We start from the raw sequence: 23202 nt of genomic DNA, 5'->3' as shown, positions 1-23202 counted from the left end.
TGGCTTCGCCGTGATCAGTCAGCGAGTTTGTGGGCTGGGTCTTATCCGCCGTGGGGCATGTACACTGTGACATTATACATGTATCTCTTCCCCCCTCGAACCTCATGAAGATGACTATTGAGCTGTCAGCGCTGTCATGGCAAATATATATATACCACAGCACGCACGCACGCACGCACGCACGCACGCACGCACGCACGCACGCACGCACGCACGCACGCACGCACGCACGCACACACAGGAGAGAGAGAGGTAGAGAGACACCAACCTGCCACCACGGACTGTGAACGTCGGCGCACATCAGCTCGATGATGTCACCACTGTGGATGGTGAGGGGCGGGCCGGAGGCGGGGCTCGGCACCCCGAAGTAGCTCCTGATGACCAACATCTTGGGCAGACCTGCAGACGACATGGGACGCGCACGGTTAATGTCTGTGTGTGTGTGTGTGTGTGTGTGTGTGTGTGTGTGTGTGTGTGTGTGTGTGTGTGTGTGTGTCCGGGTCTGAAGGGCATGTTTGTCATGCAGAAGAAGTGCCTTCGCTGCTCCACTAATAACCTATTCCATTGTCCCATTGTGGCTATAGTTGTAATGAGTATATATATACGTGCACGGTGTACACATACACACAAACACACACACACGCACGCACACAGTCACACAGACCTCTTTGTTGGTCTGTTCCCCTTGGCAAGACGTAAGTCATTAGTCATTATAATATTCCTAACGTATAGTAAAAGTGCCGTCTCTCTCCAACATGCTGTTATCCATCCAGCTGTGGACGACGAGAGATTAGAGACGCGGTGTGTGTGTGTGTGTGTGTGTGTGTGTGTGTGTGTGTGTGTGTGTGTGTGTGAGAGGGGGGGCTTGTTGTTTCAGTCAGAGGTGTTTATTCGCTACGTGATATCCGTCTTGTCCCCCACTGGTTGGGGGACAAAATATGGGGCAGAGGTTCATCGTTGGCATCCAGGGAGTGTGCGTGCAAAGTTTGGCATCGACCGGGTTAACGGTGCCGTGGATTAGCTGGTAACAGATGGACGGACGGACACACACACACACACGGACAGAGTGCCAAACATACTCTCTCCCCATGCCTTCGGCCTGGTGGAGACAACAAAACATACTCTCTCCACATGCCTTCAGCCTGGTGGAGACAACAAAACATACTCTCTCATCATGCCTTCGGCCTGGTGGAGACAACAAAACATACTCTCTCCCTACTCTCCCTACTCTCTCTTTTGTCGGCCTGGTGGAGACAACAAAAGATACTCTCTCCCCATGCCTTCGGCCTGGTGGAGACAACAAAACATACTCTCTCCCCATGCCTTCGGCCTGGTGGAGACAACTAAACACCATGCCTTCGGCCTGGTGGAGACCACAAAACATACTCTCTCCCTATTCCTTCAGCCTGGTGGAGACAACAAAACATACTCTCTCCCCATGCCTTCGGCCTGGTGGAGACAACAAAACATACTCTCTCCCCATGCCTTCTGGCCTGGTGGAGACAACAAAACATACTCTCTCCCCATGCCTTCGGCCTGGTGGAGACAACAAAACATACTCTCTCCCCATGCCTTCGGCCTGGTGGAGACAACAAAACATACTCTCTCCCCATGCCTTCGGCCTGGTGGAGACAACAAAACATACTCTCTCCCCATGCCTTCGGCCTGGTGGAGACAACAAAACTTACTCTCTCGCACGCACGCACATTACAAATACAAGACGTGCACCTATTGGCACCGCTCATTGCAAAACTAGCGGAATGTAAACAAGGCTTCGGCTATACTAAAAAAAAACACATCTCCCTGGTTATGATGCTCTGGCACCAAATATGGATTTACACTTGGGTTGCACTTGCACAGCAGAAACAGCAGATTTACAAGCTCACTTTGATCTTGTAGATGTGCTATTTTCAGCACACGGCAACGCTGCATATATATGTGACCCAAGTATAAATCTGAGATCTGCCAGTTGGGGGGAAAAGGGACGTGTGTTAACTAGTCCGGAGAGGATTGACTTCCAAAAGAGCACGACAACAACATCACAACGTGGAGAGAAGCGAGTCTCCGCGGGGTATGAAAAACATTCTTGCCGGCACATGAAGGGCCCGGCGGGCGAATACAGGTGGCTTTGAAAGCAGAGGAGAATATAACAAATAACACCCACGGGCGGCAATGCATGGTCAATTTATGAGACGCCAGGCAATCAAGCACCTATTGATCTGGATGTGTTGCCGGTCAATAACGATGTTCTGGATGGGGGGGGGGGCTAGGGGGGCGGGGGGGATGAGGGGTGGGGCACTGGGGGGGCATGTTTAGCAGAGATTAAAAGACATGGCCTGGCGTGTCGATGTGCTTGACATTACATTCTCTGGGGGGATAAGGAGGGAGGGAGGGGGGAGGAGGGGGAGGGGGGAGTAGGGAGGGAGGGGGAGGAGGGGGAGGAGGAGGGAGCCTGAATGTTGATGAATGCATGGAATAAAATCACTTTTTTGAGGGGCGCTACTGTAGCTAGCCCCTCCAATATTCAGCTATTAGTGTCTATTTTTGTCCTACACAAACATTACATTCCCATTGTTGGGACTTCTGAGTCACAGTGTCTGGGCAAATGTGACCAGATTTGACTGAGAGCCTGCCAAAGCGCAAATTACAGCTTTTCACCAGAAAAACGTTTCTTTTTTTTTTTTTTCCTCAAAATGAGTTAATAGCACAGGCAGACTCTTCACATACTAGAGCATGTCTGAAATAAGTGTCAGAGCTGAAATCGACATGTAAATATGAAATAAATGCCCAAACATGTAGCTAGGTGTAATGTTAGAGACCACAGAAGTGAACCTTTTCAAGCCGGTTTTCTCAACTCGCTGTTTTCTGCAAGACATTACTCTATAAGCCATATCTCGGAAACTGGCGGGTCAAACTGAACAACCAATATGTCAATTTGAAGCTATGATTCCCTGCTTTCATATGACATGAAAAAACGAAAATTCAAAAAAATCCAATGGCAGTCCCTCAGTCAAATGGAGTCACAAATATGCATAGTGTCTATTTTACGTCATGATGATTGTCACACTTTGCCTAGTAGTGTGAAGGTATACAGTATGAGCAGTATGCCACTGAACCAGCTCTCAAAAATACTCCCAAAACTCTCAAAATGGCAAAAATACCAAAAATAGCAGCAAGCAGTCTTTTCTATGCAAAAACAATCCGGTTTGTATTCACCTTTTGAGTGTCCACATGAAATGGTCATTGAAACAAACGGAACACAAAAATAAGTATTTACGTTCACTGGCCTGGTTCTGGCTCTGTAGGTCTGTCCTCCTGCCTGGACAGTCCTACACTGAACCCTGTGCAGTGGCAGGTCCCCCTCTTATAGAGGCCAGGCCCCTCCCATGGACCAATGACAGGTCCTCTTATAAAGGCCAGGCCCCTCCCATGGACCAATGACAGGTCCTCTTATAGAGGCCAGGCCCCTCCCATGGACCAAACCAACCCAGGATCAATTCCACAATCTAACCAGTGGCCTCACAATGTCCAGAGACATCACATTTCATTCTTAACACATTTTAGAGAGTCACACATAATACACAATATAAATTATCCCCATAATATAATTAAAGATAAGTGTCTCTATATACAAAATCAAGTTGGTGTGTTCCCCACACACCAACCCAGTTAGTATGCTCCCTACCCTGGAGTCAATTAGCAATCAATCAATCAATCATCAATCATACAATATAGTGTCAAACAAATACCACTCCATAAAATAAGACAGGAAACCCATTGTAGTCTGATAAATACAGTCAGTGGCAGGGTGAACTAGCCTGGTGAAACCACTCCCCCTGCTGGACAACATTTGCATTCTGCCAGCAGGGAGAGTCTGGGATCAACGCGAGACTTATGACATATTGAAGCGCTGCCACAGTGCAAATGTAAACACAACCTAACAAGACTACAACTCTAATGTAAACACAACCTAACAAGACTACAACGCGAAATTATTATGGAGATATCAAATGTTTGTCCCGCTGCTGTTCATCGTCTCTGCCCGAGAGATCCCAGATGCAGGCAGGAGGAGGGAACTGGAACTCAATACTGCTGCAATCTGGCGAAGTCAGGTTAAGGGTGAACTGCCACAACAATGTACGACGATAAGAGCGCCCCTCACTTCACACAGGTGTGATATAAAATCTTCCGAAAATGTAATGATGATGTTGTTTAGGTATTAACCTTTCTAAAAACCTGATGTCGCTGATGTTCTACATAATTACCGGATCCCTGTGGGGCTCCGCCAGAGCGAGTGTCGAAGTCTCTGAACCCCTAATTGTGTGTGTGTGTGTGTGTGTGGTATAAGGAGGGAGGCTCACCTGTGTCTCGATCAGAGCGGCTCAGCGTTTTCTCCTGCAAAGAGAGAGAGAGATGAGAGCGAGGAGACACACACACATGCATGCACGCACGCACACACATTGCAGAGACCAAGATAAGACTGAGGACAGCAGACACCAGCTGAGCAAACACAGGTGCACAGAGGACACACACACACACACACACACACACACACACACACACACACACACACACACACACACACACACACACACACACACACACACACACACACACACACACACACACACACACACACACACACACACACACACACACACACACACACACACACACACACACACACACAGGCCGAGGTCATTGTTGTTGACAGCCCTGTCACTGAATGAGTTCGTCACTGAGGCCACTGGCTAAAATAGCTGATCTACAAGCTCACAACACGTCGCACTGCGATGTGTTGTGAGCTATCCTTGTGAGTTATAGATAGCTTGTAGATCTGCTATTTTCAGCATGCAACCAAGTGTAGGTTTAGTCAAATAAAATCTTATGATATTTAGTCGACTAAAACTATCCAAACACTAAAACATTTCAGATGATTGAAATATGACTAAAACTAAATACAATTTTACTCAAAAAAGACGGAAAGTAAATCAGAATTTGTTGTCAACATCAACACTGATAGACTGGCAAACTACGCCAAACTGCACAGAGAAAACACTTCAAAGTTCCACATAACGTCTCATCATCATCATCATCATCTCCTAGACTTTGGGCTAATTGCTCTGGGATTCAATCTCACGCTAGGTGCAGTTTGGGCCAATCGATAGAGACGCTTTTTTCATATTAATCGGCAGCGTTTGCTGCCGACCCTGCAGGCTACACGCTGTGGCGAGTCTAGTCTACTCCATCAGTCACTTTGGTGTATCATCTCTGTCAGGTGGAAGAAGTCCAAAAGTGTTCAGGATTCAAATTCTAAAGTAGGAACTAAATGATCAGATCTTGTGCCGTTCCAACTCCTCACACTTTCCTGATGTTTTCCATGAAGGTTTTCTTGAAAATGCATGTTTCCCCTGCTGGTTTTATTCTCTGATTATGTCTACGGAACTGTTGTGTTTCTGACAATGCACTGACAATCTACTGAATTGTTGTGTTTCTGACAATGCACTGACAATCTACTGAATTGTTGTGTTTCTGACAATGCACTGACAATCTACTGAATTGTTGTGTTTCTGACAATGTACTGACAATCTACTGAACTGTTGTGTTTCTGACAATGCACTGAATTGTTGTGTTTCTGACAACGCACTGACAATCTACTGAATTGTTGTGTTTCTGACAATGTACTGACAATCTACTGAACTGTTGTGTTTCTGACAATGCACTGAATTGTTGTGTTTCTGACAACGCACTGACAATCTACTGAATTGTTGTGTTTCTGACAATGTACTGACAATCTACTGAACTGTTGTGTTTCTGACAATGCACTGAATTGTTGTGTTTCTGACAACGCACTGACAATCTACTGAACCGTTGTGTTTCTGACAATCTACTGAATTGCCACTGGCAGGACATGTGAACTTCTCAAACGGCACAGATCTGTATACAAGCTCAAAATGTGTCGCTTCACACGTCGAGGGTTGTGGATCTGCTGCTCTTGATGCTTTCTGTGTGACGCTACGTTAGTGTGGTATATGATCAATGACGCTACGTTAGTGTGGTATATGATCACAGTGTGGTATATGATCACAGTGTGGTATATGATCAAGACGCTGTAGTGAGTGTGGTATATGATCAAGTATGGTGTTCATTTATGAAGTGTTAAAAGTATGGAGATGGGCCGATTCTGCCCAAAGGCCACAATATACGTATAACAGTTACACCAGTGGGTTCAGGGACCACCGGTGGTCCTTGAGGGGGTTCCAGGTGGTCCCCATGCAGCTAAATGATGGAGAGTTGGACCCTTACTGTATATGGACCCTGATTAGAACTTTAACTTTTGAGAGCGTGAAATGTTTCATTTTCCACTCTCAAGATCGGAATTATCGTTAAACACCTGCATTACTTAATTTATTACAAGACGTCTGTCTACACAATGTAGAAGAATTGTCACTTTGATCAACGCTTGCCTGTCATCTCTCCTAATGGTGTAGCAACATCAACACAGCATGGAATTGTTGGACACAATCATATCCAACGATGACAGAATATTCTTATATAAGTTTGTGGGTCTGAATCTCATCAAACGGTGGTTCTGTGGCTCAACTGAAGAATAAATGATGGACCTTGAGATGAAAGAAAGGGCTTGTAAACCACACTGACCTACCGCACACACATGGACACACACACACACAGACACACACAGTGACACGCACACACGCATGCACGTACAAACACACACACACACAGCCACACACGCTCGCTCGCTCACGAGGACATCGAGGTGCTCACCTGTGTTCTGCCGGAGCCGGGCGGATCTGAAAGAAGTTTGAGAGAGAGAAGAGGCACGCTGGCGGTGAGTGACGACAACAGCGCACGGTCGGCGGCCGTGCACGCACAACACACGCAACCCTTAACGCACACGTCCACACTCCTCTGGGCCGGCGTGCACGCACGACACACGCACCCCTTAACGCACACGTCCACGCTCCTCTGGGCCGGCGTGCACGCACGACACACGCACCCCTTAACGCACACGTCCACGCTCAACTGGGCCGTGCACGTACGACACGCACACCCTTTACCGCACACGGTACTCCTCTGAACAACACGAGAGATACTGTCCCTCATTTTTAGCGCGTTGATGTACTACAGTATAGTAGTAGCTGCAGATAGAAAAACTACTACACAAATGCATACATACACACACACACACACACAGGCATGCACCTTGCAAGCGACTGGACTGCTTTGTTTTAGCCTGGCTTCGCTTTCTTCACCTGACAGGGAGGGGAGGGAGGGGGTCAGAGGCGGGGCCAACCTGTGGGTTTTGCTCCACCGGGCTCCTCTCATTGGCTCACCCCGGAGGACGAGGCAACAGCCCACTCCACACACACACACATACACGCTCGTACACACGCTCGTACACACGCTCGCACACACACACACACACACACACACACACACACACACACACACACACACACACACACACACACACACACACACACACACACACACACACACACACACACACACACACACACACACACACACACACACACACACACACACACACACACACACACACACACACACACACACACACACACACACACACACACACACACACACACACACACACACACACACACACACACACCTCTTTGTCTCCCAGGCATGGGCTGTTCGTTCGCGCGGAGTCAACTTTGACCTGTTACACAAAATGTACACACGGCGGCAGCCCCGCAGGGCTGATAACGCGAGAGAGAGAGAGAGAGACAGGTGGACTGACTGGAGGCAAACAATGGCATATCTCTGCATCGCAACACACACACACACACACACACACACACACACACACGCGCACGCGCACACGCACACGCACACGCACACGCACACGCACACACACACACACACACACTTTGACACACGCGTGTTATAGTGTTAGTTCAGGTTGTTTTTTAGCGTCACGCCTCACCCTGCCTGCCTTGTGATGTTGCAACAACAGTGTTTATTTCAAACAGCCCTCCTCCTCCCCTCCCCCTCCTCCTCCTCCTCCTCTGCAAGTGTCTCAGTGTGTTAAAAATGTTCTCCACGATCAGCACTCCTCTCTGCAGACCAGACCGCGCCAATGAGTCGTCAATTGCAGATCCTTCAAGCAACATGCAACTGTATTTGCAACCATTGTATACCCAACAATGGCAGCTGCAAGGAGTTGCATTGGTGTGGCCTGGCCTTAGAACTGTTTTGTTGCGAGGAGTTGCATTGGTGTGGCCTGGCCTTAAAACTGTTTTGTTGCGAGGAGTTGCTTTGGTGTGGCCTGGCCTTAGAACTGTTTTGTTGCGAGGAGTTGCATTGGTGTGGCCTGGCCTTAAAACTGTTTTGTTGCGAGGAGTTGCATTGGTGTGGCCTGGCCTTAAAACTGTTTTGTTGCGAGGAGTTGCATTGGTGTGGCCTGGCCTTAAAACTGTTTTGTTGCGAGGAGTTGCATTGGTGTGGCCTGGCCTTAAAACTGTTTTGTTGCGAGGAGTTGCATTGGTGTTTTTCTTTCTTATCAACAGTACTAGTCAACTAGTACCAACAAGGTCGACTAGTGGATTTACTAGTCGACTAGTTGCTTAATGCCCTAACGCACGCACGCACGCACGCACGCACACAAACACACACACACAGTGCGAGGAACACACACACACAAACAAACGCACACAAACAAACGCACACACACAAACACACACACACAGTGCAAGGAATGGTGCATGCACACGCGCAAGCAAGCATATGCATAGATTACAATCGTCCAAGCACTCTCACAGCACTGTGCAGACACACACACACACACACACATACCTGTACACATGATGCATATGTGTACATACATGTGTGCAATGCATTACAGCACAGTGCATGTGGTGCACACATTCAAAAGACTGTAGTTCTCATATTCCATATATATTGGTCTAATGTGTGTGGGAGGTGTTGGCAGATACTTCAGTCTATAATGTGATGCTATTTGCACTATGAGGTGAATGGTTGATGCATGCACTGGATTACAATTTACAATGTAGGCATTTAGCAATACATATTTATGCATAAATAGAGACAAATTATGATAATTATGTTTTACATCAGTAGATATTGCATAATATGAGACCCTGTGTTATGTCTGGTTTTGTGTGTTTATGCACACACACACACACACACACACACACACACACACACACACACACACACACACACACACACACACACACACACACACACACACACACACACACACACACACACACACACACACACACACACACACACACACACACACACACACACACACACACACACACACACACACACACACACACACACACAGCTAAGAAAGGAACTCCTCGTGCCCCTAAACACCTGCTCAGCATGTCGTGTGTGTGTGTGTGGGGAGGGGGTGTGTGTGTGTGTGTGTGTGTGTGTGTGTGTGTGTGTTCTGCTCTCTAGTAATAGCAATCCACTGTACCAGAACAGAATGTTTTTATGAGCGAACAACTTTTACGATGTGGGTGTGCAAACTGTGTATGTGTACTGTGTGTGTGTGTGTATGCGGCATGCGTGCATATAAATGTTTTTTGTTTTTTATTTGCGTGTCTGAGTGTGCGTACGCGTGTTGAGTTTCACAATGTCTACATGCTTGTTGTAGACAGCATTTTGTGTGTGTGTGTGTGTGTGCGTGTGTGTGTGTGGGGCTGTGGAAAAGTGTATTTTTCTGATTACCTTTGTCATTTATTTTGTATTATTATTTTTTGGGAAAATGAAAAGCATCAGGGAAAGATAAGGCTCCATGACAATAAATCAATACACAAATAAATAATATATAAACATATGTTTCAGTCAAAAGCTTATTGTTAATAGTTTTAACTGGTTTTTAAATGTTTAAGACAGAATTAACCACTTCTATTTCAAATGTTTCAATAATTGTCAGATCGGCAATCTTTAAGCGTTGAAATGTGTAAATGCCTGCAGTGCAAGGTTTCATACTAAGAGAATACCAGATCTGTGCAAATCTTTGAATAGAAGCCTACCGTATACAGTATATATTTTTAAATCTTTTTTTAAACTAAAAAAGCTTTGCTTCTGGGGGTCCTGGAACAAACTGTTTTGAGATGGGCCATCCAAATAATATATTAACTTTTGAGTTAACCTTGACATGAAAAGAAAATCAATGCAACTAGTCGCAACTCCTTACAACGAAACATTTTCAATGCCCACCGCACCAAAGCAACTCCTTTCCAACAAAACCGTTCTAAGGCCAGGCCGCACCAATGCAACTCCTCGCAACAAAACAGTTTTAAGGCCAGGCCTTAAAACAGGCCTTTCCCCGATTTTGTAGGCCTCAAGATCAGGTAGATTATAGTTAGTCACCAATGTACACAGTTTTTAAATGTACAAATATTTATTTCCCAAAAAAAAGGGGGGGGGGGTTTACATAATAGGTAGTTAAACAACTAGACGACTAGTAAACTAGGCAACTAGTCAACTAGTCAAAATGACTAGAAGTGAATGCCCTAGCGTGCGTGCGTGCGTCTCACCAGTTTTTCCGCAGCAGCCAAACCGCCCCAGGCATTCTTTATGGGCTCCCAGTCCACACTTGGCACACAGATATCCCTGATTGAAGATGCCCCTGAACAGGAGAAGCAAAACAACAACAACAGATCAGAGCCGTTCTGACGGGGAGGACACTAGAGACACAAGACAGATCAGAGAGACAGGCCGTTCTGACAGGGAGGACACTAGACACAAGACAACAACAACAACAGATCAGACAGGCCGTTCTGACAGGGAGGACACTAGACACAAGACAACAACAACAACAGATCAGACAGGCCGTTCTGACAGGGAGGACACTAGACACAAGACAACAACAACAACAGATCAGACAGGCCGTTCTGACAGGGAGGACACTAGACACAAGACAACAACAACAACAGATCAGACAGGCCGTTCTGACAGGGAGGACACTAGAGACACAAGACAGATCAGAGAGACAGGCCGTTCTGACAGGGAGGACACTAGACACAAGACAACAACAACAACAACAGATCAGAGCCGTTCTAACGGGGAGGACACTAGACACAAGAAGACAAGCCATAAAACACTTTTAAAAGGTTGAGATTATTATGTCTGTCAAATTCCCTGTCGTGACAAACAAACAGACCAGACACACGCACACAAACGGCAGGCAGTGCTTATTTACTTTGACACACGCCCATCTCAAAGGCCCGTATTATTATTATAACCCTTTGACTGGCTAGTGGCGCTAGTAGGGCTGGACTATGTTGTAATAATGGAACATTATGTATCAGTTGTTGCTGTCGGGAGGAAACCTCATAATTATTTATTTTTTTGTCATAAATCAGTGCTATTGAACACCCTGTACGGCTGTGTGTTGTTTCATAAATCAGTGCTATTGAACACCCTTTACGGCTGTGTGTTGTTTCATAAATCAGTGCTATTGAACACCCTTTACGTCTGTGTGTTGTTTCGAAAATATTGAACCAATGGAAAGTAGTAAAAAGTGCTTTGGACAAAACCTCTTAACTCCATTGGACCCTCAAAATGTCTGCTAACTCCACCACCTCTCCCCCTCTCATGGAGGTAATTGACAATGTATAAATGTACAACACAAACCTTGATGAGGCAGTATTGCTTTGTTTTAAAAAATATAAGGTTTTCTTAATTTCCTGAAAAATTTATATTTTTAATTTCCTGAAAGTTACGAGGTTTCCTCCCGACAGCAGAGATATCTAATGTCGCCGAACCGCCACGACATCGATACGGTCAAAACAGGCGTCGTGTCAATCGGCCATCCTACCGCACACATGGGCAACTGGCGGCCCGCGGGCCATACGCGGCCCCCACGTTCACTTAATGTGGCCCTCAGGTATAGCTTTTAAACACTTTAACCATTATTTTAAAACTTTGGCTGTTGAAAGATTCTGGGGGTCCTTCATGACCCATGTACATGTACATCATGACATGTTTGGGGACCACTGATAGAAATATAGGTTTTTCATAAAACGGTCATGATTTAGAACAGGGGTTCTCAACGGTTTTGGCTGGGGACCCCCGGAAATGCTTTGGCCATGTCTCGCAAAGCCCCCCACAACACCCCCCCCTCCCCTCCCCTCCCCTCCCCCAATACAAACTGACATGAACCATGTACTATGTAAACTCTTCATTTCTATTTTCCAGCCATTAATTATTTTTTATATATATATATATATATATATATATATATATATATATAATTTGGAGACAGAGACAATTTGGAGACAGACAGACAGACAGACAGACAGACAGACAGACAGACAGACAGACAGACAGACAGACAGACAGACAGACAGACAGACCTCAGCAGCATGTGACAGTAGCTACAGGAGGTGATCTGGTCGAAGGTGTGCATTCGGAACTCGTGGGAGTTGGACGTCCCGTCCTCCGGGCGAATGTTGGATCTGAGGAACACACAGAACGGCTGAAACTCTGGGGGGAACGCGCGCACACACACGCACACGCACACGCACGCACCTGACACCGTGTACACACTCCCCGAGTCCCCAGTGTTTAGTTATATATTTGTAACTCCGACAATGACTTGAAATTAATTGTGTACACATTGTTGTAAACACTACTGCAGGTTCCTGGTATGATCTCTGTGGGGTCAGAAATACAGAGCTATAGATTCTATACTTTTACTTACTAAATGGTTAATGGTGCATTTAAAAAAGCGCTATTATCCAAGACGCTTTACAATGATTGTGCATTGATTACATCCACCCACACTCACACACCGATGGCGGAGGAAACCATGCAAGGCACCAACTTTCTACTACAGCAGAGCAGAGCAGAGCACAGTACAGTACAGTACAGTACAGTACAGTACAGTACAGTACAGTACAGTACAGTACAGTACAGTACAGTACAGTACAGTACAGTACAGTACAGTACAGTACAGTACAGTACAGTCAGTACAGACTGAACTGTGTCAGTGTGACAGCTTGCACTGCTCTGTCAGACATCATTATCATCGTCAGAGAGCGAGTGGCCTGACTCGACGAACAGGACGGGAGAAATGTCTTCTTGGCGCTCTGACAAACCCACACGGTACAGACAAAAGAACACACCCCCCTCTTATCGCACCTGTCTGTCACTTCAGGAGACACGCACACACACACACACACACACACGCGCACGCACGCACGCACGCACGCACGCACGCACGCACGCACGCACGCACGCACGCACGCACGCACGCACGCACACGTGTCACACGCAGACAGAAGACTACTCACATGGCCATGCCGAACTGCTCCAGCCACTTCTTTTTCAGCTCTTTGGTCTTGAAGAAGAACTCGAAGCCGCTCTGGCCCTGGTTGTGTGTGAGGTAGAACCCATACGACCACTGGAGTTATAGGAGACATTAACAGAGAGGTCTGTTAGAAGTGGCCCTGGTTGTGTGTGAGGTAGAACCCATACGACCACTGGAGTTATAGGAGACATTAAGAATCACAGAGAGGTCTGTTAGAAGTGGCCCTGGTTGTGTGTGAGGTAGAACCCATACGACCACTGGAGAGGGGAGACATTAAGAATCACAGAGAGGTCTGTTAGAAGTGGCCCTGGTTGTGTGTGAGGTAGAACCCATACGACCACTGGAGTTATAGGAGACATTAAGAATCACAGAGAGGTCTGTTAGAAGTGGCCCTGGTTGTGTGTGAGGTAGAACCCATACGACCACTGGAGTTATAGGAGACATTAAGAATCACAGAGGTCTGTTAGAAGTGGCCCTGGTTGTGTGTGAGGTAGAACCCATACGACCACTGGAGAGGGGAGACATTAAGAATCACAGAGAGGTCTGTTAGAAGTGGCCCTGGTTGTGTGTCCATACGACCACTGGCAGGGACGTGCACACATAGACATCAAAGGGGGCTTCAGCGCCTGCCCTTTTACCCGTCAGTAAAACAACTGCCCTCTCCAGACCATGAACGGAGCGTTTACTACATGGGAACCCAGGCTACTGCTTTACACCAGTGGTTCCCAAACTGTTTGTCAAGGACCCCCAAAATGACACTAATTAGCCCACAGACCCCCATTTTAAGACATATGTCAGGGACCCCCATGAGAGAAGATTTATACGGTTCTAGCAGAGATTCTCAAACAATTTAATTTCAAGGACCCCCAGGTTTGACCTGAATTAAGCTATAGGGTCGCCCATTTTATGGCATTTCTATCTCTGAGAGTGTACAAATGTTTTGTACACTCATTGTTACAGACCCATAAGGGTCCATTAGGTTCCTAATTATCATTTAGCTGGGGACCCCCTGGAACTCCCTCAAGGACCCCTAGGGGTCCCCGGACCCCACTCTTTGGGAACCAGTGCTGTAGAGTCACGGTTATGTCGTGTGCCGTAACGGTATACCTTTCGGTTGTCCTTGTCCGACGTGGGGTTGTTGGTGACCTTGAAGAGGTGAAGGTCGATGACCTCCTTCATCTCGTAGTTGTCTCCTCGCCGCTTGCAGACGATCACGGCCGCGTCGAACAGGAAGATGTGCCTGCGTGTGTGTGTGTGTGTGTGGGGGGGGGGGGGGGGGGGGGGGGCAGGAGGAACGTTGTGAGCTTGTAGATCGGCTATTTTCAGAGAGCAACCAAACATAAAATGTCTTGTCTTTTAGTTCCTAATTTTAGTCCCTCCCAATCATTTTAGTCTAGTTTTGTTTTAATCTGTTGACAAAATTGTCAATATATTTAGTCTTAGTTTTAGTCATCGTAGCTTAGTGTCTATAGTTTATTTGGTTTTCGTCAGTGAAAAAATCAGAACGGCGTCTGAATGAGTGGTGCAACAGTGCCCCCTGTTGGTAGTCTAAACATAGGGACATTGCTGTTCCTTGGAGTGGTTGCCACTCAAAAAGGTAGTCGAGGCGAGAATTTTCGAATCATAGTTTTAGTCGAGGAAATCAACACTGGTCAGCACCACCTCATAGTCAGTATAAACCAGTGTTTCTCAAACCTTTTCCTGTCATGGACCCCCAAATGTATGTAGTTGATCACAGACCCCCATCTGAACATGTTTTAGTGCCAGGGTCCACCAGAAGAGACGATTTGTGTTAAATGGTAAATGGTGCATTTATATAGCGCCTTTATTAAAGGCACTTTACATAGATCGTGCATTACATTCACCCATTCACACACACACACACAAATGGCGGAGGAAACCTTGCAAGGCACCAACCTGCACATCAGGAGCAATTAAGGGTTCAGAGTCTTTCTCAAGAACACTTCGACACTAACTCTGGGGGAGCCCACGGGGATCGAACTGGGAACCTTGCGGTTCCCATCCGGCCGCTCTATACCGGCCACTCTACCCCCCGTTAAGAAATTCACAACACGCTGCATCGTGGCGTGTTCGTGAGCTTGTAGATCTGTTATTTTCACTAGTTTGGGTCCCGCGGGGAGACATACAATCTCTCTTTAGGGTCTACATTGTATGTAGTCATAGCACGTCATAGTATAGTTAGTATATACTGTATGTATAGTTTATATGTATAGTGTCATTATATAGATATTCCACTGTTGCGTTCTTAGCTTATGCATGTTTCATGATAAATGCTTTTTATATATGTGATGTATTCCCATGCTTTTTTGTTCTTGCTTAATGTAAGTCGCTCTGGATTAAAAGCGTCTGCTAAATGCCTAAATTGTAAATGGAACAGAGCCTTCATTAATATTGGTGACACCTGTGTGTAACCTATTTCATTAATATTGGTGACACCTGTGTGTAACCTATTTCATTAATATTGGTGACACCTGTGTGTAACCTATTTCATTAATATTGGTGACACCTGTGTGTAACTTATTTCATTAATATTGGTGACACCTGTGACTGTCAACCTAGCCCTGGTCCAGTGCTTACAGAGTCTCTCTCTCTGACGCCCTGCTGGAGTCTCTCTCTCTGACTCCCTGCTGGAGTCTCTCTCTCTGACGCCCTGCTGGAGTCTCTCTCTCTCTGACTCCATGCTGGAGTCTCTCTCTCTGACTCCCTGCTGGAGTCTCTCTCTCTGACTCCCTGCTGGAGTCTCTCTCTCTCTGACTCCATGCTGGAGTCTCTCTCTCTGACTCCCTGCTGGAGTCTCTCTCTCTGACTCCCTGCTGGAGTCTCTCTCTCTGACTCCCTGCTGGAGTCTCTCTCTCTGACGCCCTGCTGGAGTCTCTCTCTCTGACACCCTGCTGGAGTCTCTCTCTCTGACACCCTGCTGGAGTCTCTCTCTCTGACACCCTGCTGGAGTCTCTCTCTCTGACACCCTGCTGGAGTCTCTCTCTCTGACTCCCTGCTGGAGTCTCTCTCTCTGACGCCCTGCTGGAGTCTCTCTCTGACTCCCTGCTGGAGTCTCTCTCTCTGACTCCCTGCTGGAGTCTCTCTCTCTGACGCCCTGCTGGAGTCTCTCTCTCTGACGCCCTGCTGGAGTCTCTCTCTCTGACGCCCTGCTGGAGTCTCTCTCTCTGACTCCCTGCTGGAGTCTCTCTCTCTGACTCCCTGCTGGAGTCTCTCTCTCTGACTCCCTGCTGGAGTCTCTCTCTCTGACGCCCTGCTGGAGTCTCTCTCTCTGACGCCCTGCTGGAGTCTCTCTCTCTGACTCCCTGCTGGAGTCTCTCTCTCTGACTCCCTGCTGGAGTCTCTCTCTCTGACTCCCTGCTGGAGTCTCTCTCTCTGACGCCCTGCTGGAGTCTCTCTCTCTGACTCCCTGCTGGAGTCTCTCTCTCTGACGCCCTGCTGGAGTCTCTCTCTCTGACGCCCTGCTGGAGTCTCTCTCTCTGACGCCCTGCTGGAGTCTCTCTCTCTGACGCCCTGCTGGAGTCTCTCTCTCTGACGCCCTGCTGGAGTCTCTCTCTCTGACGCCCTGCTGGAGTCTCTCTCTCTGACGCCCTGCTGGAGTCTCTCTCTCTGACGCCCTGCTGGAGTCTCTCTCTCTGACGCCCTGCTGGAGTCTCTCTCTCTGACTCCCTGCTGGAGTCTCTCTCTCTCTGACTCCCTGCTGGAGTCTCTCTCTCTGACTCCCTGCTGGAGTCTCTCTCTCTGACTCCCTGCTGGAGTCTCTCTCTCTGACGCCCTGCTGGAGTCTCTCTCTCTGACTCCCTGCTGGAGTCTCTCTCTCTGACTCCCTGCTGGAGTCTCTCTCTCTGACTCCCTGCTGGAGTCTCTCTCTCTGACTCCCTGCTGGAGTCTCTCTCTGACGCCCTGCTGGAGTCTCTCTCTCTGACTCCCTGCTGGAGTCTCTCTCTCTGACTCCCTGCTGGAGTCTCTCTCTCTGACTCCCTGCTGGAGTCTCTCTCTCTCTGACTCCCTGCTGGAGTCTCTCTCTCTGACTCCCTGCTGGAGTCTCTCTCTCTGACGCCCTGCTGGAGTCTCTCTCTCTGACTCCCTGCTGGAGTCTCTCTCTCTGACTCCCTGCTGGAGTCTCTCTCTCTGACTCCCTGCTGGAGTCTCTCTCTCTGACTCCCTGCTGGAGTCTCTCTCTCTGACGCCCTGCTGGAGTCTCTCTCTCTGACGCCCTGCTGGAGTCTCTCTCTCTGACTCCCTGCTGGAGTCTCTCTCTCTGACGCCCTGCTGGAGTCTCTCTCTCTGACTCCCTGCTGGAGTCTCTCTCTCTGACGCCCTGCTGGAGTCTCTCTCTCTGACTCCCTGCTGGAGTTCCATCCACTGCTCACTAGCAGCTTTTCCCACTGCGTGCGAGGGTTTACAATTAACTACTCACCGACACAAAGCCTGCTAGACCTTAGTAAAAGTCTATTCTCGAAGCTGGGAAGCGTCTCAGGTCCCCCAGCTTCTCTAAAATGCACTATTTTAGTCATTAAATAAAATGAATCCAACCAGATCGGCACAGGCAAAACCCCGGAAATGCCGTAGTAGAAGAAATGACTCTGTCGGGTACATGGCTTTATTAAAATGGCACAAAGTGCATTTTAGAGAGAAGCTGGGGACCTGAGACGCTTCCCAGCTTCGAGAATAGACTTTTACCTTAAGGTCTAGCAGGCTTTGCGTCAGTGAGTGAGTAGTTACGTCGTTTTGTTTATTTTCGGGGAATTGTAAACCCTCGCACACAGTGGGAAAAGCCGCTAGTGAGCAGTGGATGGGGGCGTCAGTAAGAGACTAAGCACTAGACCATGGCTAGTGTCAACCCTACCGTTTCACGTCAGGAAGAAAATAAAAAAAGGGTCTATTAGCACAAAGGAACGCACGACTGTCAGAGTTAAAACAAACAGGGTGATGTATTGCACTGAGAGGGCAGTGGCTTATGTTGCGCTGAGCCCTGTAATCATCTCGTCTCTGGAGCAGTATGCGCAGCGGAGCGCACTGGCAGGCCTCCAGCTCCTGGTCTCTGAGGCCAGGGACGTGCCTACATACAGTATACATCAAAGGGGGCTTCAGCCCCTGCCCTTTTTACCCGTCTGTAAAACAACTGCCCTTTTACCCATCTGTAAAACAACTGCCCTTTTACCCATCTGTAAAACAACTGCCCTTTTACCCATCTGTAAAACAACTGCCCTTTTACCCATCTGTAAAACAACTGCCCTTTTACCCATCTGTAAAACAACTGCCCTTTTACCCATCTGTAAAACAACTGCCCTTTTACCCATCTGTAAAACAACTGCCCTTTTACCCATCTGTAAAACAACTGCCCTTTTACCCATCTGTAAAACAACTGCCCTTTTACCTGTCTGTAAAACAACTGCCCTTTTACCCATCTGTAAAACAACTGCCCTTTTACCCGTCTGTAAAACAACTGCCCTCTCCAGACCACGAATGCAGCATTTACTACACGGTGAAAGAAATGCAAAATGCCACCCCTTTCCTTTCCATGCCATGCCGGAAGGAGCAGCATTCAGGAGATGTATTTTTTTCAAAAGTCTCCTGAACTTGATTTGTTTAGAAATCCAATGTCGGAGCAGAACTGGAGCAGTACGCAGCAGTACCGCCTGGAGCAGTACGCAGCAGTACCGCCTGGAGCAGTACGCAGCAGTACCGCCCGGAGCAGTACGCAGCAGTACCGCCCGGAGCAGTACGCAGCAGTACCGCCCGGAGCAGTACGCAGCAGTACCGCCTGGAGCAGTACGCAGCAGTACCGCCTGGAGCAGTACGCAGCAGTACCGCCCGGAGCAGTACGCAGCAGTACCGCCCGGAGCAGTACGCAGCAGTACCGCCCGGAGCAGTACGCAGCAGTACCGCCCGGAGCAGTACGCAGCAGTACCGCCTGGAGCAGTACGCAGCAGTACCGCCTGGAGCAGTACGCAGCAGTACCGCCCGGAGCAGTACGCAGCAGTACCGCCTGGAGCAGTACGCAGCAGTACCGCCTGGAGCAGTACGCAGCAGTACCGCCTGGAGCAGTACGCAGCAGTACCGCCTGGAGCAGTACGCAGCAGTACCGCCTGGAGCAGTACGCAGCAGTACCGCCTGGAGCAGTACGCAGCAGTACCGCCTGGAGCAGTACGCAGCAGTACCGCCTGGAGCAGTACGCAGCAGTACCACCTGGAGCAGTACGCAGCAGTACCGCCTGGAGCAGTACGCAGCAGTACCGCCTGGAGCAGTACGCAGCAGTACCGCCTGGAGCAGTACGCAGCAGTACCGCCTGGAGCAGTACGCAGCAGTACACGCAACGCGCTGGCAGGCCTCCAGGTCGGAGGAGAAGTACAGTACTACATGTACTTAGTTACTTTAGACCAGTGGAAGTCCTGTGCGAGCTGGCAGGGTTCCAACAGTGTGTTAATGGTGACTTTAGACCAGTGGAAGCCCTGTGCGTGCTGGCAGGGTTCCAACAGTGTGTTAATGGTGACTTTAGACCAGTGGAAGCCCTGTGCGTGCTGGCAGGGTTCCAACAGTGTGTTAATGGTGACTTTAGACCAGTGGAAGCCCTGTGCGCTGGCAGGGTTCCAACAGTGTGTTAATGGTGACTTTAGACCAGTGGAAGCCCTGTGCGCTGGCAGGGTTCCAACAGTGTGTTAATGGTGACTTTAGACCAGTGGAAGCCCTGTGCGTGCTGGCAGGGTTCCAACAGTGTGTTAATGGTGACATTCCAGACACTCAGACGTTCGCGTCATGGCTGTCATCCAGGCTGCCACCGCACGCACGCACACACGCACGCACACACGTACGCATGCACGAGTACACACACACACACACCTCACCTGTCCTGTTTGGCTCGTTTGTCCACCGACGACACCTTCACCTCACCGTCCACCTTCGGTCGCCCGTAGTTACTGAGAGGCTGATTCTGAGACAGACAGACAGACAGGCAGGCAGGCAGGCAGGCAGGCAGACAGACAGACAGACAGACAGACAGACAGACAGAGGGAGAATGATAAGTTTCTAATAATAGGGCATAACAAAAATTGAAGATTGAATGGATGAATGAATGAAGGAACGGATGAATGGATGAAGCCACCAGGCCTGTCCTCCACTAAAGGAACTTTCAGTCCACTACTAACAGTCAGGAACTTGCTAGCCTGGAACTCACCTATGCTTTTTATGGCATAGTTTCTCCCGGCAGGATCCGCCGGGAGAAACTATGCGCAGCTGCGCGACATGAGACTAATTACTTAGAGCGACAGAGAGAGAGGAGTGTGTGTGTGTGTACATGTGTGCGTGTGTGTGTCAATTTAACAAAGGTGCAGACGATCAGAAATCAGCAGAGAGTGAGCGATGTTTGGGCTACTCTATGCCGAATTGAAGTGGACTCGGATCCAGACTTTTTTTTTCCTCCCTGGAAATAAAAACGTCTGGGTTTCCGAGGCTAGGAACTTGATGACTAAATTGATTAGCTGAATTAATTGACACATTTGTAAAGTAGTTCTTTCCACGTACAGTACAGGGTGTAAACCTTATGGCTCATGTGGTTCTATAAGCATGTGTGTACAGTACAGTACAGTACAGTACAGTACAGTACAGTACAGTACAGTACAGTACAGTACAGTACAGTACAGTACAGTACAGTACAGTACAGTACAGTACCAGGGTCACTCACCAAGTTCTCGATGGATTTCTGATACTGGGCGATCTCTCGTAGTGTCTCGTTGTCTCTCTTCACCTCGTTGACGTACTGAGCCAGGTCCTGATCACCAACAGAGACGAGACAATGAGATGATAAGATGATGACGATGGAGAGATACAGGAAATAAAGCTAAATAGAACATCACGACTGAAATATTTGTGACCAGATTTGACTGAGAGACTTTCCAGCTTTACACCAGAGGTGTTTTCAAAATGAGTTAATAGCACAGGCAGACTCTTCACATGTAGCTATAGGTGTAATGTTAGAGACCACAGAAGACATGTAAATATGAGATAAATGCTTAAACATGTAGCTAGGTGTAATGTTAGAGTCCACAGAAGACATGTAAATATGAAATAAATGCTTAAACATGTAGCTAGGTGTAATGTTAGAGTCCACAGAAGACATGTAAATATGAAATAAATGCTTAAACATGTAGCTAGGTGTAATGTTAGAGTCCACAGAAGACATGTAAATATGAAATAAATGCTTAAACATGTAGCTAGGTGTAATGTTAGAGTCCACAGAAGACATGTAAATATGAAATAAATGCTTAAACATGTAGCTAGGTGTAATGTTATAGTCCACAGAAGACATGTAAATATGAAATAAATGCTTAAACATGTAGCTAGGTGTAATGTTAGAGTCCACAGAAGACATGTAAATATGAAATAAATGCTTAAACATGTAGCTATAGGTGTAATGTTAGAGTCCACAGAAGACATGTAAATATGAAATAAATGCTTAAACATGTAGCTAGGTGTAATGTTAGAGTCCACAGAAGACATGTAAATATGAAATAAATGCTTAAACATGTAGCTATAGGTGTAATGTTAGAGTCCACAGAAGTGAACCTTTCAAGCCCGTTTTCTCAACTCGCTGTTTCTCTGCAAGACATTACTCTATAAGCCATATCTCCAAAACTGGTGGGTCAAACTGAACAACCAACATGTCAATTTGAAGCTATGATTCCCTGCTTTCACATGATATGAAAAAACGAAAAATTCAAAAGAATACAATGGCAGTCCCTCAGTCAAATTTGGTCACAAATTCTTATCTGAGAAGAAGAAGGAGAAACAGGAACATTGAGACAGACACGGAACCGCGCAGACCTTTGAGAAATAATAATGGCAGAACAGTGAGATTCAACCAGACGTTGAAGGCTTTTTGTTCTCCAAACAAACCCTCCACATAATTTGAGATGGAAATCCATTTGGTACTGAAGGAGGCCTTGGTCTGATCCACAACGGCAGAACAGTCCTTTTATATCGCTGTGTGTTTAAACCGTTCTGAACGGGAACGCCTTTTGGTGTTTTAACTTTTAAAGCATTATGTTATACTTTAGCTATTGAAAAATAGCAGATCTACAAGCTCATAGCGCGGCACCGAGTGCCGCGCTACGAGCTTGTAGGTCTGCTATTTTTTTGAAAAATCTTGAAAATGTGGCACAAATCTTTGAATATATTCTTTCAGAGCGTTTTTAACTCAAATCTTTGCATCTGGGGGGGGTCACTGGAACAACATATTTTCAGATGGGGGGTCGGCGGCCAATTACATATAATTTTTGGGATCCTTGACATGAAATATTGAGCACCACTGATATAGAAACATGAGGTTTTTCAGAAAATTGACATCATTTAGAAAACATTTCTTAAATTTCGATGTCAGGCCTAAATGGTTTAAACCGTTCAGACCTGAGGAACCCATTCTAAAAAAATGTCTTCTAAATCCCAACAGTTTTCTGAAAAAACGATCTTTCTATATCAGTGGTGATTCAGTGGTGCTCAAACGTTTTTCATGCCAATGACCCCCCAAAATGATATGTACTATTTGGCTTTTGCGGACCCCATCTCAAAAACAATGCTGTTCCAGGGACCGACCCGAACCAAAGACCTGAGTTACAAATATTTGCTGTAAGAAATTTGCACAGATGTTAACGACTTTCAAAAACAAATAGCAGATCTACAAGCTCATAGCGTGGCATGAAGTGATGCGCTATGAGCTTGTAGATCTGCTGTTTTTAAAAAAAAAAGCCAAAGCATATAAAATAGTGGTTAAAAGTGGTTAATGACACCAAGAAGCATGATTAAAATGTCAAGATTAAAGAAATAAAATAAAAATA

The 23202-nt window shown here is 47.2% G+C and overlaps 1 protein-coding gene across 1 annotated transcript in view; it reads right to left on the bottom strand.

The window, feature by feature from the left end:
• The window catches only part of vav3 (vav guanine nucleotide exchange factor 3), a gene marked incomplete at both ends in the record, with an annotated part of 30707 nt that overhangs the window by 3525 nt on the left and 3980 nt on the right, over positions 1-23202 (bottom strand). The window contains 7 exons of the mRNA XM_079489274.1: positions 269-432; positions 10575-10666; positions 12396-12497; positions 13335-13444; positions 14459-14591; positions 20218-20303; positions 21054-21140. Coding sequence (XP_079345400.1) covers positions 269-432; positions 10575-10666; positions 12396-12497; positions 13335-13444; positions 14459-14591; positions 20218-20303; positions 21054-21140 — 774 coding nt within the window. The remainder of the gene's footprint in view (positions 1-268; positions 433-10574; positions 10667-12395; positions 12498-13334; positions 13445-14458; positions 14592-20217; positions 20304-21053; positions 21141-23202) is intronic.

The sequence above is a fragment of the Electrona antarctica genome (assembly GCF_951216825.1).
Source record: "Electrona antarctica genome assembly, chromosome: 20".
In the NCBI taxonomy this organism is placed as follows: domain Eukaryota; kingdom Metazoa; phylum Chordata; class Actinopteri; order Myctophiformes; family Myctophidae; genus Electrona; species Electrona antarctica.
Note: the sequence above shows the minus strand (reverse complement) of the source record. Positions and strands in the feature narration are given on the sequence as shown.